Raw genomic sequence first — 18,036 nt, forward strand, 5'->3', positions numbered from 1 at the left:
TAACAATTCAAGACAATCTAAACATTTATTTTCATGGACTTGACTAACATAAAGACGTAATGGCATTCCACAGAAAGACCTAAACCACAGTTTCAGCTCTATCTTATATATATATTTCTGACAATTAAAAGCAATATTTATGTCTAATTTTTAATTTTTAACTATTAGGGTTCAAATCTAGAAAATTATACAAAGGCTAGCTGCATGCCATTCATTTTTTCAAAATAATTACTTTTCAAAAATTCTGCTGTTCCAAAATTACGGCTGAAATCCACTGAAAGCACCCAAACTTGCAACTCCTATCATTATTTTTGTTTTGCTACCACTAATTTTTACAAGTTTTTTTTTTTTCTTTTTGAGATGGAGTTTTGTTCTTGTTGCCCAGGCTGGAGTGCAGTGGCATGATCTCGGCTCACCGCAACCTCTGCCTCCCAGGTTCAAGCGATTCTCCTGCCTCAGCCTCCCAAGTAGCTGGGATTACAGGTATGTACCACCACACCTGGCTAATTTTTGTATTTTTAGTAGAGATGGGGTTTTGCCATGTTGGCGAGGCTGGTCTTGAACTCCAGACCTCACGTGATCCTTCCACCTTGGCCTCCCAAAGTGCTAGGATTACAGGCATGAGCCACCATGCCTGGCCAACAATTTACTTTTACACTTAAAAGTTATATACACTGGCCAGGTGAGGTGGCTTACACCTGTAATCCCAGCACTTTGGGAGGCTGAGGCGGGCAGATCACCTGAGGTCAGGAGTTCAAGACTAGCCTGACACGATGTGGAGAAACTCCGTCTCTACTAAAAATACAAAGTTAGTTGGGTATGGTGGCACATGCCTGTAATCCCAGCTACTCGGTAGACTGAGGCAGGAGAATTGCTTAAACCCGGGAGGCAGAGGTTGTGGTGAGCCGAGATCATTCCATTGCACTCCAGCCTGGGCAACAAGAGTGAAACTCCATCTCAAAAAATCAAAAAACAAAACAAAACAAAAGTTATATACACTGTTTCACCTGTGAATCACTTTTTTGTATTCAAAGTCTTAGATTATGTATATGAAAACTAATTTATTAAACCTCTGTACACAAAGATGAACATACCTGTACAGCAACCATATATGAAGAATGAAGTTACAAAAAAGTAAAAGTACTACTAAAACTGACGCATGTAAATCACTTATAAAAATACCCCAAATGGGATAAAGCTGCTCATCCCTGATTTTTCTCATTTGGTTGTAGGAGTTGAAACATGAATTTAAAATGGTAGAATTTTTTCTTTTAAAAAGTGATATATTAAACTTATATACAGGATAATTAGCAAAATGTAGAAAGGGAAAACAATGTACAAAAGACAGATAAAAACCATCACTCTCGACGGACAGTCACAATCCAAAAATAGTATAAACCTTAACAAACTCTCTCTAAACCAGGTCATATTCACATCTCCCCCCAAGTTTTGTCAGTGAGAATAAAATATAGTGAACTAGTGAACTCAGTCTTTCTTTAAAATAGGCTTGACTTTGGAACACGAACCTTGGATAGATTTTTAAAAATGGGAGGTACAAACAGGAAAACCATTCTATCTCTCCACTTAATTCGTACTAATTAACGGAACAAAGTTATTAAATAGCTCTCAGTGCTAAGTCAAGCCGTTATTCAGAGGCCTTTTTGTTTTTCTGCTGGTTTCGGGGTGAGTTCTTTAACAAGCTTCTTATCCTGAGGTACATTCCAGTAGATTCTGCCATATTCTCAAATTCAAATGGCGTGATTCCAGTTGCAAATTTGCTCATGTCAGGTATAGGGCTATGAATCTTAGTGGCCGTTGAAGGACTGGTGTCTGCAGGAAAGAGCTTCTGGCTGTCCCCATTACTGACGTCACAGTCTGGTACGACACTGCCATTATCAAGGGGGGCACCTTCAGGGTTTACTGGAGCCAACTCTGCCTTTTCCTTCTGACAAAGTGATGTCACCTCAGCATCTGGACTGGAGGCATGTCCAGCTTCTGACTTCTTTGTAAAAATTTCTGGTACCTCAGGCTCATCCAGCGTCTGCTTTTCAGATGTTTTTCCCTCTGGGACAGGGAGGTCCAGCTCATTTGGACAAGGTGATGAGGCAACAGAATTCCCAGTTAAAGGTGTGTCCACAGGAATGTCAGAGTCGCTGTTTACACTCTCGGCCTGCTCGAGAGCTGCCCAGATCCGCCTCTGCTGTTCTTCAAGTTCTTCTAGAGTCAGTGCGTCCTCATCCACAGCTCCAGATGCTGTTCTGGTCTGGGGTGAGTCACTGGGAGTCAGCGGCGGGGTGCCCTTGGGGAGTGGAGGGGTGAAGACGGGCGGAGGAGTTCCCCGGGGGAGTGGAGGAGTGTCAGGAGGTAATGGTGGTTGAAACTGAAAAGTTTCGCTGCTCAGAGAACCATGTGGTACCTCCACATCTGAAGTAAGAAAGTTATGAGATACTTTAGAACTTGTAATAGCATTTGGTTTTACTAAAATTTGTTATTTGCACTCAGGTGTATCCAGATATTCAATGGCCAAAAATAACTGGCTTAAGAGGCGGGACATTCTGGATTCTCAGGTGCCATGACCATTACCTGGTGTCCTCAGTTCACCTGAAAAGATCTGCAGGGAGACCTGTCAGGTTCTTCTGGTGCTAGAGGATATCCCTTGGGAGATCCATTTCTGTGCTGTGTGCATCATTTTAGATTGAGGAAATATGAGCAATTGCATGGAGACTTCAGAATTTCAAGGTAGTACGCTCTACCCAAAAATTCATGGCAGAATGCAGTAGGAAATTTGACCGGAGGTGCAGGCTGGCTACTGAGTGGGTGGAAAGCTAATGGGGAGGAAGTGAGGGGCAAGCCAAGTGTACACCTTGGGTTATTTCCTAGCTTTTTCTTTTTTTTTTTTTTGAGACAGAGTCTTGCTCTGTCTCCCAGGCTGGAGTGCAGTGGCACAATCTCAGTTTACTGCATCCCCCGCCTCCCAGTCAAGTGATTCTCCTGCCTCAGCCTCCGGAGTAGCTGGGATTACAGTTGTGTGCCACTACGCCTGGCAAATTTTTGTATTTTTAGTAGAGATGAGGTTTCAACATGTTGGCCAGGCTGGTCTCGAACTCCTGACCTCAGGTGATCCACCTGCCTTGGCCTCCCAGAGTGCTGGGATTATAGGCGTGAGCCACTGCGCCCAGCCTAATTCCCCAATTCTTCTTTTCTTTTTTGAGGCGGAGTCTTGCTCTGTTGCCCAGACTGGAGTGCAGTGGCGTGATGTCAGCTGGCTGCAACCTCTGCCTCCTGGGTTCAAGCAGTTCTCCTGCCTCATCCTCTCAAGTAGCTGGGATTACACCGTACGCCAACATGTTCGGCTAATTTTTTGTATTTTTAGTAGAGATGAGGTTTCACCATGTGGGCCAGGCTGATTTCGAACTCCTCACCTCAAGTGATCCGCCCACGTCGGCCTCCCAAAGTGCTGAGATTACAGGCGTGAGCCACTGTGCCTGGCCCCCAATTCTTATCTCTAATCTAGATTGCTCGCCTGAACTGCAGGTTCACCTATCTAACTGCCCACTGACTATCATCACCTATACGTTCTACACACACAACCTGTTCAAAACAAATGATCTCTTCCTAAAATGAGGACTATTCTCCCATCTGCTATTCTCACTAATGGCACCACCAGTGGATCTGCTTGTCATTTGAGAGTACTCTCTTTCCTTCCATCCATTCCCCAGGTCTTTGGCTCTTTGGGGTGCATGCTCTCCTGCTGGCTGTCATAGCCGCTACCTTGCTTCAGGCCCATTACCATTTGCCAAGAACATCAGAATCACCCCGACCTCTGGATTCATCTTCCTTGTGTCTGTCCTCCAAACCGCTGCCAGACTCATCACAAATCTGGCCCTATAACCCTTCCCATCTCCACTGGAAACCCTTTAGTGCCTGCCCAGACCCCACAGGATGAAGTCCAATCTTCCTCCATGGCCCTCTAGGATACAGTTTCCCTGCTTCCATCATGTTATCTCCTACTGCCTGGCTCAAACTCCAGCTGTCACCCTGCTGCTGGCCTGATGTGCTGTGAAGTTTCACTGTCCTGCATCTGCACTTCCCACTGTCTCAAATGCCCTCCTCCTCATTTCCTTGGTAAATCTCTGCATTCTTCCCTCAACAAGCAGTTCAGAGTTACCCTATGACTTCATTCAGCACAGATGCTGTTTTTCCTCTGTGTCACCATTACAGTCTGGAACCTGCTCTGTGGCAGCAATAGGTAATACTATTGTTCTGTAGGTATTACTGTGGGCCACCACATTTATATGAGAATGATGTTTACACATCTGCAATCCCGAGGTGACAGAGAGTGGTAACTAGGGCAGCAATACTGTCTTATTAAGCTTTCTGTCCTCAGAGTCTAGTAGGGGGTCTGAACTTTATTCTACAGACAATAAGATTTGTGAGGAGAATAACATACTCTCACTTAGAAGTCAACTCACGGCCCAGCATGGTGGCTCATGCCAGTAACACTGGGAGGCTGAGGCAGGCAGATTGCTTAAACTCAGGAGTTCAAGACCAGCCTGGGCAACAAAGTAAGACCTCTGTCTCTACAAAACATACAAAAATTAGCTGGGCTTGGTGGCGCAGGCCTATGGTTCCAGCTACACGGGAGGCTGAGGTGGGAGGACAGCTTGATTCCAGGAGTCTGAGGCTGCAGTGAGCCATGATTGTACCACGCACTCCAGCCTGGGCAACCAAGCCAGACCCTGTCCCAAAAAAAAAAAAAAAAGAAGAGCCCCTAGCACAAAGCTGAAAATGCCTACACAGAAGTGTATGGCCCTGGTGACAGGGGTGCCACCACCACAAATCCCCAAACTTCAAAAAATGACAACCATGGGCCAGTGCTGTGGCTCACACCTATAATCCCAGCACTTTGGGAGGTGGAGGCGGGCGGTTCACCTGAGGTCAGGAGTTCGAGACCAGCCTGGCCAACATGGAGAAACCCCATCTCTACTAAAAATATAAAATTAGCCAGGCGTGGTGGTGGGCACCTGTAATCCCAGGTACTTGGGAGGCTGAGGCAGGAGAATCACTTGAACCCAGGAGGCAGAGGTTGCAGTGAGCCAAGATCGCGCCACTGTACTCCAGCCTGGGCGACAGCAAAACTCTGTCTCAAAAAAAAAAAACCGAAACAAACAAACAAAAAAAACTTAGGGGAAATAATTTGAGCGCTTTGATTCTGAACTTTGAAGTCACTTTGTGCAAAAGAATTTGATGTGAGGATTTAATCCCTTTGAACTTTAAGGGAATTTAATTCATGATCTTTGTTTTTTTTTTAAGGAAGGAAGACAGGGCTTCACAATCAAATTTGGGACAACTTACATGTTCACATCACATCTTTTTTTTTTTTTGAAATGGAGTCCTGCTCTCTTCCCCAGGCTGGAGTGCAGTGGTGCGATCTTGGCTCACTGCAACCTCAGTGAGCCACTGCGCCCAGCCAGCAAAACCCTATTTCTACTAAAAATACAAAAATTAGCCGGGTGTGGTGGTGCATGTCTGTATGTCTAGCTACTTGGGAGGCTAAGACAGGAGAATCACTTGAACCCAGGAGGCAGAGCTTGCAGTAGGCCGAGATTGTGCCACTGAACTCCAGCCAGGGTAACCAGGCAAGACTGCCTCAAAAAAAAAAAAAAAGCTAGGGAGGTCTCAGAGAGCAAGCCCTTTGTCCTACTTTATGTTCTGGGAAGGCACATTTTCCTGATGGCCTTTCTTGGGTGGAGGAGTGATCTACTGGATTAATACTATTGGAAAGAGTAACTGGGAAAGCTTGGCCCAGCTTTGCTCTTCTTCCTCTTGGGAGCAAGCTGCCAGAAGGGTACACACTTTCCACTGCCTGTCTCAGAACACTGGCCGGATCAAAGGGGCCAGTCTGGATGCAGCACTGTTGAGACTGGGTGGGTCTGCTAATCCAGGAATGGGCCAGGCACTGTGGCTCACACCTATAATCCCAGCACATAGGGAAGCAAAGGCAGGACCACTGCTTGAGCACGGGAGTTTGAGACCTGCCTGGACAATACAATGAGACCCCATTCTATACAAAAAAAAAAAAAAAAAAAAAAAAGGAACTCCCCTAATTCAGGAATGCAGCCAGCTGGCCCATCTAGCTCTCACACCAAGCTCTGGCTTCCAATTCAGCTTTTATCATGGACAGCAGTGATGCTCTGATCTCCAAGAATAAAATAAAGATTTACTCTCTAGACAGTGCTCACAAAGGAGCTTCCCCTTTCTTACGGAATTCAGGAGCATACAAATGTGTCATAGTTTCTTGATGAAATCAAAGCTACAGGCTGGGCGCGATGGCTCACACCTGTAATCCCAGCACTTTGGGAGGCCAAGGCGGGTGGATCACGAGGTCAGGAGATCAAGAGATCAAGACCATCCTAGCTAACATGTGAAACCCCGTCTCTACTAAAAATTAGCCGGGCGTGGTGGCGGGCACCTGTAGTCCCAGCTACTAGGGAGGCTGAGGCAGGAGAATGGCATGAACACGGGAGGCGGAGGTTGCAGTGAGCCAAGATCGCGCCACTGCACTCCAGCCTTCCTGAAACAGCGAGACTCTGTCTCAAAAAAACAAAAAAACAAAAAAAAAAAAGAAAAGAAAAGAGGAAAAAATGAGAAATCAGAGCCGTAAGATGAAACCTACCCGAATCGAGCTCCATGTCGGCCGGGGATCCTGCTGAGTTGCTTTCCTTCTTCTGCTTCTTTGGACTCCCTGGGCTAGAGTGAGATGAAGACCTCTTGCTGCCAGACTTCACACCTGGCTAAAGGAGCAACCAAACCAAACACAAGTTAGGTGGGGTAGACAATGAATTAAACTCCATCCCTTCACTTAAAATGATGTAGAAAAGCGATCTGGAGATAAGTCTAGGTAACTGGTGAATTTCGCCACTGTTTTCCTTTTGGTTTGTCAAGATAACAAAGCAAGAAAAGGCTGTAATATGCTAATAATTTACAAAATCTCACAGACACAACATTTTATAGAGTACACCCTTAAAATCTATTTACCGTTTGGAAGTTAGAAGTAAGGTAATTGGCAAACACATCCTTCTGCTGACATGCCTGCATTGGTATGGAACCAAAGATCCTCCATTCCTAATAATGAAAAGAGAAGAAAAAAAAAAATCATGTATTTGGAAAATGTCATGTTTTGAGATTTTGCTCAAAGGAGGCACAGCAGAGATCTCAAATTATGTTTTTCCTTCTTATGTTACTTTTCCTTTATTGGGAATTAAGGAAAATAATGATGTGTTGAAGGAAAACTAAACCTGCCTGCAACATAATCAAGACTATGAATACTAAAAGACTACCTGACACAATCACTTGGCCAAAAAAGGTTCTACATACCGCAAGCAGAAGATGTAGGCAGGAGTGATTGCTATGGGGCCTCCCAGGCTCCAGTCTCTCTCCCATCAAGCACTGGCACTGCTAACGGGGCCGTTCATAGCCCACTTCTCCTAACACACTTACTCATGAGTTTTCCATCTTCTGCCCTTTCTCTTTCCAAATATAGCACTCATCTTTAAAGATTCCATACCGCTTACTTCTCTCTCCTCTCCAATCACACATTCAACAGTGGTTCTCAGTAAGAATCCCATGGAACTCTTGTGAAACATAGAGGTTCCAGGGTTTGAATCAGTTAAGTCTAAAGATGGGACTCAAGAATGTACATTTCTAACGAGTATTCCCAGGGGACTGTGAAGTAGACTGGAAGCTGCACTGGCTTCCAGAAGCACTGATGGTTTGTATCATGCACTTCTGCCCGTAATGAATTACACAGTCTTGTGTGATTGACAACTTTCTATCTGCTCACTACACTCTTAACTTCAAGTCTTTGGCTGTTTCCCTACTGTCCAGTTCCTAAGAACACACTTTTTATTTTTATGTTTTTTTGAGATGGAGTTTCGCTTTCATCACCCAGACTAAAGTGCAATGGCGTGATCTCAGCTCACTGCAACCTCCACCTCCTGGGTTCAAGCGATTCTTCTGCCTCAGCCTCCTGAGTAGCTGGGATTACAGGCGCCTGCCACCACGCCTGGCTAATTTTTATATTTTTAGTAGAGATGGGATTTTGCCATATTGGCCAGGCTGGTCTCAAACTCCTGAGCTCAAGTGATCCACCCGCCTTGGCCTCCCAAAGTGCTGGGATTACAGGCATGGGCCACTGCGCCTGGCCAATAATACACTTTTTAAATAAAACAGTACAATAGTTCATTGTTGAATCTTGAGACCTAAGATGGAAGCTGGAAAAGAGTTAAGTGTGGAAAAACCATTCATATACAAAATGAGAAATTTTACTTTGAGGGGAAAAAAGGCAAGAATAAACAGGAGAGTTACAGTATATTTAGATTTATTATAGATAGAAACTTATTTCCTAGATTAATTCTGTAAAATATATAATACTGTCTCAGAACAATCCACATTGTTAAAAACTTTTAAAATGTTAGAGTAGTTTTAGATTTAGAGACTCTAACCAATCTATTTTGACTCCCTTTCTGAGGGCACAAAATCAGAGAAAACTGCTGTTGATGAATATAAGACTTCAATTAAGATTCTAGCAAGATTCTATATAGGAAATTAAAAATATAAACAAGTGGCCAGGTGCGGTAGCTCACGCCTGTAATCCCAGCACTTTGGGAGGCCGAGGTGGGTGGATCATGAGGTCAAGAGATCGAGACCATCCTGGTTAACATGGTGAAACCCCATCTCTACTAAAAATACGAAAAATTAGCCGGACGTGGTGGCGGGCGCCTGTAATCCCAGCTACTCGGGAGGCTGAGGCAGGAGAATGGCGTGAACCCGGGAGACGGAGGTTGCAGTGAGCTGAGATCGTGCCACTGCACCCCAGCCTGGGCGATAGAGTGAGACGCAATCTCAAAAAAAAAAAAAAAGTAAACAAGTAACACATTTATCTCTTTAAATAGTAACTACTATATAAGTTTGTATGTATATATGAATTAAGTAATTATTTTTTGAGTCAGGGTCTCGTGTGATCTCACCTCACTGTAACCTCTGCAATCCTCCCACCCCAGCCTCTCTAATAGCCAGGACTACAGGCATGTGCCGCCACCCTTGGCTAGTTTTAAAATTTTTTGTAGGGACAAAGTCTTGCTATGTTGCCCAGGCTGGTCTCGAACTCTGGAGCTCAAGCAATCATCTTGCCTCGGACTCGCAAAGTGTTGGGATTACAGGTGTGAGCCACCATGCCTAGCCAACAAGTTAATATTCTGACCAATCTTTAACATAATAATATCACATCACACGATAATTTAAAAAAATAAATATACTTACATCTGGAATTCCTCTGGGAGTAGATATATTAAAACCAGGATAGTTGACCAATTTTGAGAGATCATAAGTGACACTTTTATTCTGCTGTATTTCTCCAATTTCTGTTTCCCCATCAGTGCTATCTATTACAGACCATAAAAAGTGTTAATATTGCTAAATGTCAATATATATCCCTCCCCAGACCAAAAGTACACCTGGAAAGTGCTTACACTCATGGCAACAGAATTAGTTTTGAAATGGCTTTCAATTTTAATTATAATTTTTCTTAACCATTAGGACAGAATTTTTTTTTTTTTTTTTTTTGAGAAAGGGTCTTGCTTTGTCACTCAGACTGGAGTGTAGTGGCACTATGTTGGCTCACTATAGCTTCTGCCTCTCAGGCTCAAGTGATCCTCCCACCTCAGCCTCCTGAATAGCTGGTTCTACACACACGCACAACCACACCAGGATAGGCTATGTATTTTTAGTACAGACAGGGTTTCACCATGTTGCCCAGGCTAGTCTCAAACTCCTGAGCTCAGGCGATCTACCTACTGCCTCAGCTTCCCAAGTAGCTGGGATTACAGGCGCCTGCCACCACGCTTGGCTAATTTTTGTATTTTTAGTAGAGACCGGGTTTCACCATCTTGGCCAGACTGGTCTTGAACTCCTGACCTCAAGTGATCCATCCACCTCGGCCTTCTAAAATCCTGGGACTACGGCCATGAGTCACTGTGCCCAGCCGAAACCTGCTTTTTAAAAACTCAATATTGCACAAAGATTTTGCCATGTCAGCTCATATAGATTTATTCCCACTCTTCATATGTTGCAGAGAGTCCACAGCTCAGAACTACCAGTTTATTTAACCATTTTTCTTTAGGGCCTTAATGTTGTCTTAGATTTTTCACTATCATATTTAATGATACAAAAAGATTCTTGTATACATACAGTTTATTTTGCATATGTCTATCTTTCTAGAGTAGGTATCTAGGAGAGAAGTTCTAGACTATTAGAGGTTTTCTGTATTTCACATTTTACAGGTCTCCTGGCATTGAGGATCTATGTCTGTTATTATTACTGAGAAAGGTAAGAGCTTATGAGGACTGGCTGGAGAGTGATACTCTGGCCTAGACAGTACCTGAGCAAGCCCAGAAAACCATCAGATAATCTATGAACTCACTGAAATTTTAGTTCCTTCCTTGTAAAATTTACCAAGGAAACATCATCATGGTATTTTTTAGTTAGCACACATTAAAGAAGTCAGCCGTTCCTATCACATTTTGTTGATTCTTTAACAAAAAAAAAAAAAAGGAAACACTTAAGGTGACTTCTCTAACTTAAGATACTATACCTTTTCCATCATACAGTGCAAGCCCCGAATTCTCCAATTCAGCCTCTTTGAGCCACCCTGGTGGGTACCCCAGCTGGCGCATCCGATAGATAAAAGGTGGAAGACTCTTGTCGGTCACACCTAGTGCATCTTGAAGTTCCTCACTAAGTAAAAATAAAGGAGGAAGAAAAATAATGAATTCTTGTTTGCATGAAAACACATACATAATATTTTTTTTTTTTTTTTTTTTGAGACGGAGTCTCGCTCTGTCGCCCAGGCTGGAGTGCAGTGGCCGGATCTCAGCTCACTGCAAGCTCCGCCTCCCGGGTCTACGCCATTCTCCTGCCTCAGCCTCCCAAGTAGTTGGCACTACAGGAGCCCGCCACCTTGCCCGGCGATTTTTTTGTATTTTTTAGTAGAGACGGGGTTTCACTGTGTTAGCCAGGATGGTCTCGATCTTCTGACCTCGTGATCTGCCCGTCTTGGCCTCCCAAAGTGCTGGGATTACAGGCTTGAGCCACTGCGCCTGGCCAATATTCTGGTATTTTAAAACATTTCTTGCTTATATTACATACCATGATGGCTAACAAATATAATTAAAATTTCAAGAAGTGTTTCTAAATGAATTAATGTATATTACCTAGGGCTTTGGCAGAGTACACTTATATCCTGATAATTAGCCCGAAGAGACAGAGAACATTCGAAATGCTAGGGAAATAAAAATGACCTTCTATGGTAAAATGCCATTAATACCTAATAACTCCTGGCTTGAATCTTCCAAATCTTTCTTCTACTTCTTCTGCGTGGTATCGCTGCTGGAAATTCTGATTGTTTGCTTCCCCACAGGCATCCATATACTCTTTTCTCTTTTCACTTATTCGAGCAGCATTCCGAGGCTACATCATGACACATTTGAAAAGAATGGTTTCATGCAACTCAGAAATATTTCAGAAATTAAATACTTTTTTTTAGATCAAGTAAACAGATTATTTTAGTTTTAATGTATGACGAACAAGTGTAAAAGAGAGTGAATATTTTAGAAAAATAAGTAAGGAAAGGAGCAGTCTATTTATTACCTCAGCATTATAAATTAAATCAAGTTTTTAGGATAAACTCTACAATTTAACTCTGTTTATTCATATCAAATACAGAGAGTACTATTTTAAATTATTTACTAAAAAAATTTAATGTCTTAAAATATAAACACAAATTTGAAAAGATTTCAAATTAAAGGACTACAGGAAAGTAACAAAGAAAGTTCCTTCATGTCACACAATACCATAAATGTGTTGAAAACATTAGAAAGCTCTTGTTCAAAGACTTTTCTTAACATGAGAAAAATTTACCATTGGGCAATCTTTCATTTGGTGTTCTTCAGAACCACAATTGAAACAGTGAGGCTTTGGCCTATTTGGTCAAAAGACAAAGATTTTTATAATGTAAATAAAAATAGAAAAGCAAATCAATAAAATTCTATATGACAGCAAAGTGTATCAGAGAGATAAGAAAGCAAGTTCATCACAGATCACTAATATCTGCAACAAGAAGTACACTTTAATCTCTTGTATTTAGTGATTTAAATAGTACTATGCAGAGTCTTTTAACCAAGAACCCTTCTGTTCCTGACTGATCTGTTACCTCTTTTGAGTTTTTTCAGTGGTTAACAACAGAAGAATCGAGGTGAACAGATGATCATATTTCCATTAGGTAACATGGAAAGAAGGCAGATGGTTATAAGACTGCAATCAAATTGACAGCAACAATTACACTTTTCCACCCGCCCAGGCACATTAGGTGAGAACCAATGAATTCCAAGAGGCAGATGATCCATTTAAACGTTTAATATATATGTATGGAATAAAATTCTAGCTCAATCTGTAATTAACCTTAGAGTAAACCAGCAGTAAAGAACATTAACTTTTCAAGCCAAAAGTTTATGATTTCCGTTAAAAAAGTAAGTAAAACAAAACAACTCCCCACACAAACCTTTTTGCCTTTACTTGTATTTCTTGCCCTTCTAGAGAAACAATGTGGCTGAAGACTTGATGGTACCTTTAGTGAATTTTATTAAGGAATAGTTATCATGGTCTGCAAAATTTGGAAATTGTTTTAAAGGTGAACTTAGTGGTAAGATGCATAAAAGATCTTCATTCACTATGTAGGATACTTGGGTATTTCCCATCCTTCGGAAAGCTGAGGGTTTTCATTTAGAAGCGGTTGCCCCAATTTATCAAGGCAAAAATTAGTAAAATACAGGACACTTCCTACAACCTGCAGAAAACAAGTCAAAAAATATTGCTATTTAAGCAGGAAAAAAAGACATTAAATAATGTAAGACTATGATTAACTGTTTTAACAATTTATTTTGGATGGAATTATTAGAAATAGTAACTTCCTAGTTATTAAGGAGCCAGACTTTGATGTGTAAGTAGAAACTACATCATCAGTTCCCTCTCTCTCCTAGATCACTGTTTTTCTTCTGTATTGGATCATGACTATCTGTCTCCAGAATTCAAACAAAAAATGAAAACCTTGACTCTCACGTTTCCCTCCAGTGCCCCATTTCATTGCTTCTCTTTGCAAAACATGCAGACCCTTTAGTTATTGTTTCCATTTCCTTTCTTCCCATTCACTCTTTTCTTGTCCCTCCAATTCTTTTTGAAAATTCCATACAGACAAGTTGGAAAAGTGGTACAATGAACACCCAATGTATCCTTCACCTAGACTGAACAATTGTTAGTAGTTTAACATTTTTGTCTGCCTCTCTCTTTACACATACACTGAACACACACACATACACTTTTTTGTTTGTTTTGAGATAGGGTCTCTGTCGCCCAGGCTGGAGTACAGTGGTGCAATCTTGGCTTACTGCAACTTCTGCCTGCCAGGCTCAAACGATCCTCCCACCTCAGCCTCCCGAGAAGCTGGGACCACAAGCACAGTCAGCTATTTTTTTGCCCAGCTATTTTTTTGTATTTTTAGTAGAGGCAGAGTCTTGCCATGTTGCCCAGGCTGCTCTCGAACTCCTGAGCTTAAGTGATCCACCCGACTCGGCCTCCCAAAGTGTTAGGATTACAGCCGTGAGCCACTGCACCTGGCCTCACATATACTTTATAATTTTTTTTTTTTTTTTTGAGGCAGGGTCTTGCTCTGTTGTCCAGGCTGGAATGCAGTGGCATGATCTTGGCTCATTGTAACCTCAAAGTCCTGGGCTAAAATGATCCTCCTGCCTCAGTCTCCCGAGTAGTTGTGCCACTACACACAGCTAATTTTCTTTTTGTTTTAGAGATGGGGTCTTGCTATGTTGCCTAGGCTGGTCTTAAACTCCTGGCCTCTAGCAATCCTTCCGCCTCAGCCTCCCAAAGTGCTGGGATTACAGGTGCTGAGCCACTGTGCCTGGCCTCCATTTTTTTAATGACACTGCCCTCTCTCTTGAACATTTGCAGTAATGCTTCTATACCTATCACTGGGCTGAGTTCCTAACATTGGAGCTTCCCAATGACCTCCATGCAGCCAAATTCAATAGCTAGTTCTCACTCTTCATCTTTCTTAACCTATCTGCAACAATTGACACGATTTTTCCTTCCTCCTAAAAACATCTTCCTCCCTTGTCTTCTAGGACATGCTTCTCCGTTCTCTTCTTTCCTTGCTGACTGAGCCTCAGTCTTCTGTGCTAGACTCTTCTCATCCCTCTATCTCCCATGTATTAGAGTGCCCTAGGTCTCAGTCCTCCTCTCCACTTTCACTACCCAGGTGGTTCATCATAACCCATGGTATGAAGTATAATATATATGCTTACTACCCCTAAAAGTCAAGTTATTATTATTATTTTTTTTTGAGACAGAATTTCGCTCTTGTTGCCCAGGCTGGAGTGCCACGGCGCAATCTCAGCTCACCGCAACCTCTGGCTGAACCTCCTCGGTTCAAGCGATTCTCCTGCCTCAGCCTCCCAAGTAGCTGGGATTACAGGCATGCACCATCAGACCCGGCTAATTTTGTATTTTTAGTAGAGATGGGGTTTCCTCATGTTGGTCAGGCTGGTCTCAAACTCCTGACTTCGTGATCCACCCGCCTCGGCCTCCCAAAGTGCTGGGATTACAGGCAGAAGCCACTGTGCCTGGCCTAAGATATTATTTTTTAATTACTATTTTTTCACTGGGAGCATAGATTCAAGTTGCCCTGAATATATGTTCTCCTTTAAGCTCAAGTTCTGATCCATCCTAACCTTCGATTTTATATATGGAAGTGTCAACTTGACAGCTCTCAAGGGGTGTGTGAGTGGCATCTCAAACTCACCTGCTTAAAACTGCACTGGATTCCTAGCCCCCTCCAAAACTGTTCCTCCTCTAGTCTTCCCCATCAGAGAAAATACGACGACATTCTTCCAGGTTCTCAGGACAAAAACCTGAGTCACTATGATGACTCTCTTGCTCTCATATTCTGCATCCAATTCATCAACACATTTGATCAGCTCTACTTCCCCAGTACATCCACGTTCTAACCACTTCTCAGTAGCACCATTCTCACCCCAGTCTCAGTACCAATTTCTCTCACCTGAGTTGAATACAATAACTTCCTAACTGGTTTTCAGCTTCCACAGGTAACCAGCTACGGACTATTTTCCACACAGAACCCAGCTCTTTTAAAAACTCAATTCATGGCCGGGCGTGGTGGCTCATGCCTGTAATCCCAGCACTATGGGAGGCTGAGGCGGGTGGATCACGAAGTCAGGAGTTTGAGACCAGCCTGACCAACATGGTGAAACCCCGTCTCTATTAAAAATACAAAAATCAGCCAGGTGTGGTGGTGCGAGCCTGTAATCCCAGCTACTCAGGAGGCTGAGGCAGGAGAATCGCTTGAATCCGCGAGGTGGAGGTTGCAGTGAGCAGAGATTGTGCCACGGCACTCCAGCCTGGGCGACAGAGCGAGACTCTGTCTCAAAAAAAAAAAAAAAAAGTCAATTCATATCATGTCACATTTCTACTTAAAACCCTCCATCGCTTCTCATCTTACAGTAAAATCTAAAGTCCTCATTACAGCCTATTGGACAACCTACAGATTCAGACCATGTGCTCCAGACTCCAAGGGCCTGGTTTGTTTTTTTTTTTTTTTGAGAGATTCTCACTTTGTTGCCCAGGCTGGAGTGCAGTGGCATGATCTCGGCTCACTGCAACCTCCGTCTCCCGGGTTCAAGCGATTCTCCGGCCTCAGCCTCCGGAGTAGCTGGGATTATAGGCTTCAGTCACCATACCCAGCTAATTTATGTATTTTTAGAAGAGATGAGGTTTTGCCATGTTGGCCAGGCTGGTCTCGAACTCCTGACCTCAGGTGATCCGCCTGCCTTGGCCTCCCAAAGTGCTGGGATTACAGATGTGAGCCACTGTGCCAGGCCACAGGCCTGATTGTAAGCCCTGCCCTGGCTTTGCCACTCACTAACCCACTGGCAAGTTACTTAGCTTTCCATCTCTGTTTCCTCATCTGTACAACTGAAGCCTAAGAGCACCTTCACGAGTAATACCTGCAGTAAGCTTAGAACTTACATGCCAGGTAGTGCTCCTGCCTTGGGCTTTCTATTATGCTTCCTACGGCCTGGAGTGCCCCATGCAAACCACAGCCTCCACTCACTTCCTCAATTCATCCAAGGTTCAGCTCTGAGAGGCTGTCAGTCACTATGCAAACCACCTACCCCACAGCTACTCTCTGCTTTCCCTGCTTCATTTTTCATCAGGACGCTACCTTCCCCGACTAGAATGTAATTTGATGAGAGCCAGGACTTTGCCCTTCTTTTCACTGCTGTCTCCCTGGAACCCAGAAGGATCCCTGGGACAAAGCGGCATTCACTAAATATTTTCGTATTTGTTAAAGGTTTAAATTAATAAATAAAGAAAATTCCCAGTTTCTAGGCAAGTGCCACTTTTTTTTTTTTTTTTTTTTTTTTGAGACAGAGTCTTGCTCTGTCGCCCAGGCTGGAGTGCAGTGGCACGATCTTGGCTCACTGCAAGCTCCTCCTCCCTGGTTCACGCCATTCTCGTGCCTCAGCCTCCGAAGTAGCTGGGACTACAGGCGCCTGCCAGGACGCCCGGCTGATTTTTTGTATTTTTAGTAGAGATGGGGTTTCACCATGTTAGCCAGGATGTTCTCGATCTCCTGACCTCGTGATCCGCCCGCCTCAGCCTCCCAAAGTGCTGGGATTACAGGCGTGAGCCACTGCACCTGGCCACAAGTGCCACTTTCAATCCCAGAACCTCGGGGTCAGAAGGAAAATGAAACACTACCTCATTCAAATTCAGAAATTTTTCTTTAAAGTGCCCTGATAACATCTCAGTCCCTATTTGACTCCAGTAATACTGAATTCACTTTTATAAATGAGAAGTGCCATTTCACTTGTTTTTTTTGTTTTCTTTTGAATGCCAGGTCATATCATTTTTCACATCTCTGATAGAAATTTGAACTTTCTAAGCGCTGAGTTGAAATGTACCTTCTTGTAGTCAATTCAATCACTGGTCTTAATTCTGCCACTTGGCACTTTAAAGGGTGATTTAAAGTAACTTTTACTCTTTTACAAACAACAGCCTTTATCCTATTTGTAGAGACGGGACATCCTTTGTAAATTTTCCTTTCAATAAAGTTTGTGGGCTCTTTGTCATCCCAGTAGGCCTGTATCTCTTTCTTTTATATACAGATATATATCTATAGATACATATATATATATATTTTGTTTGTTTTCTGAGACAGGGTCTTGCTCTGTCACCTAGACTGGAGTGCAGTGGCACAATCATGGGTTACTGCAGCCTTGACCTCAAGCAATCCTCCCACTTGAGCCTCCTGAGTGGCTGGGACTACAGGTCCCATGCCACCACACTTGGCTAATTTTTTTTTTTTGAGACTGAGTCTCACTCTGTCATCCAGGCTGGAGTGCAGCGGCGAATCTTGGCTCACTGCAGCTTCAGTCTCTTGGGTTCAAAGCAATTTTCACGACTCAGCCTCCCGAATAGCTGGGACTACAGGTGTGTGCCACCACATCTGGCTAATTTTTGTATTTTCAGTAGAGACAAGGTTTCTCTATGACAGCCAGGCTGGTCTCGAACTCCTGACCTCAAGTGATCCATCGGCCTCAGCCTCCCAAAGTCCTGGGATTACAGGTGTGAGCCACTTCGCCCAGCCACACTTAGCTAATTTCTTTCTTTTTTTTTTTTTTTTTTGGATGGAGTCTTGCTCTGTCTCCCAGGCTGGAGTGCAGTGGCCGGATCTCAGCTCACTGCAAGCTCCGCCTCCCGGGTTTATGCCATTCTCCTGCCTCAGCCTCCCGATTAGCTGGGACTACAGGCGCCCGCCACCTCGCCCGGCTAGTTTTTTGTATTTTTTTAGTAGAGATGGGGTTTCACTGTGTTAGCCAGGATGTTCTC

General features: G+C 43.3%; 1 protein-coding gene across 1 annotated transcript in view; it reads right to left on the reverse strand.

The window, feature by feature from the left end:
* Window positions 1-1,036: 1,036 nt before the first annotated feature.
* The window catches only part of ZCCHC8 (zinc finger, CCHC domain containing 8), a 32,414-nt gene continuing 15,414 nt past the window's right edge, over window positions 1,037-18,036 (reverse strand). The window contains exons 5-13 of the mRNA XM_011964557.1: window positions 12,798-12,901; window positions 12,617-12,682; window positions 11,977-12,037; window positions 11,384-11,526; window positions 10,652-10,794; window positions 9,322-9,443; window positions 7,039-7,125; window positions 6,677-6,794; window positions 1,037-2,424 (exon numbers count right to left, since the gene is read on the reverse strand). Coding sequence (XP_011819947.1) covers window positions 1,646-2,424; window positions 6,677-6,794; window positions 7,039-7,125; window positions 9,322-9,443; window positions 10,652-10,794; window positions 11,384-11,526; window positions 11,977-12,037; window positions 12,617-12,682; window positions 12,798-12,901 — 1,623 coding nt within the window. The 3' untranslated portion in view covers window positions 1,037-1,645. The remainder of the gene's footprint in view (window positions 2,425-6,676; window positions 6,795-7,038; window positions 7,126-9,321; window positions 9,444-10,651; window positions 10,795-11,383; window positions 11,527-11,976; window positions 12,038-12,616; window positions 12,683-12,797; window positions 12,902-18,036) is intronic.

The sequence above is a fragment of the Mandrillus leucophaeus genome, unplaced genomic scaffold, assembly GCF_000951045.1.
Source record: "Mandrillus leucophaeus isolate KB7577 unplaced genomic scaffold, Mleu.le_1.0 Scaffold7, whole genome shotgun sequence".
In the NCBI taxonomy this organism is placed as follows: domain Eukaryota; kingdom Metazoa; phylum Chordata; class Mammalia; order Primates; family Cercopithecidae; genus Mandrillus; species Mandrillus leucophaeus.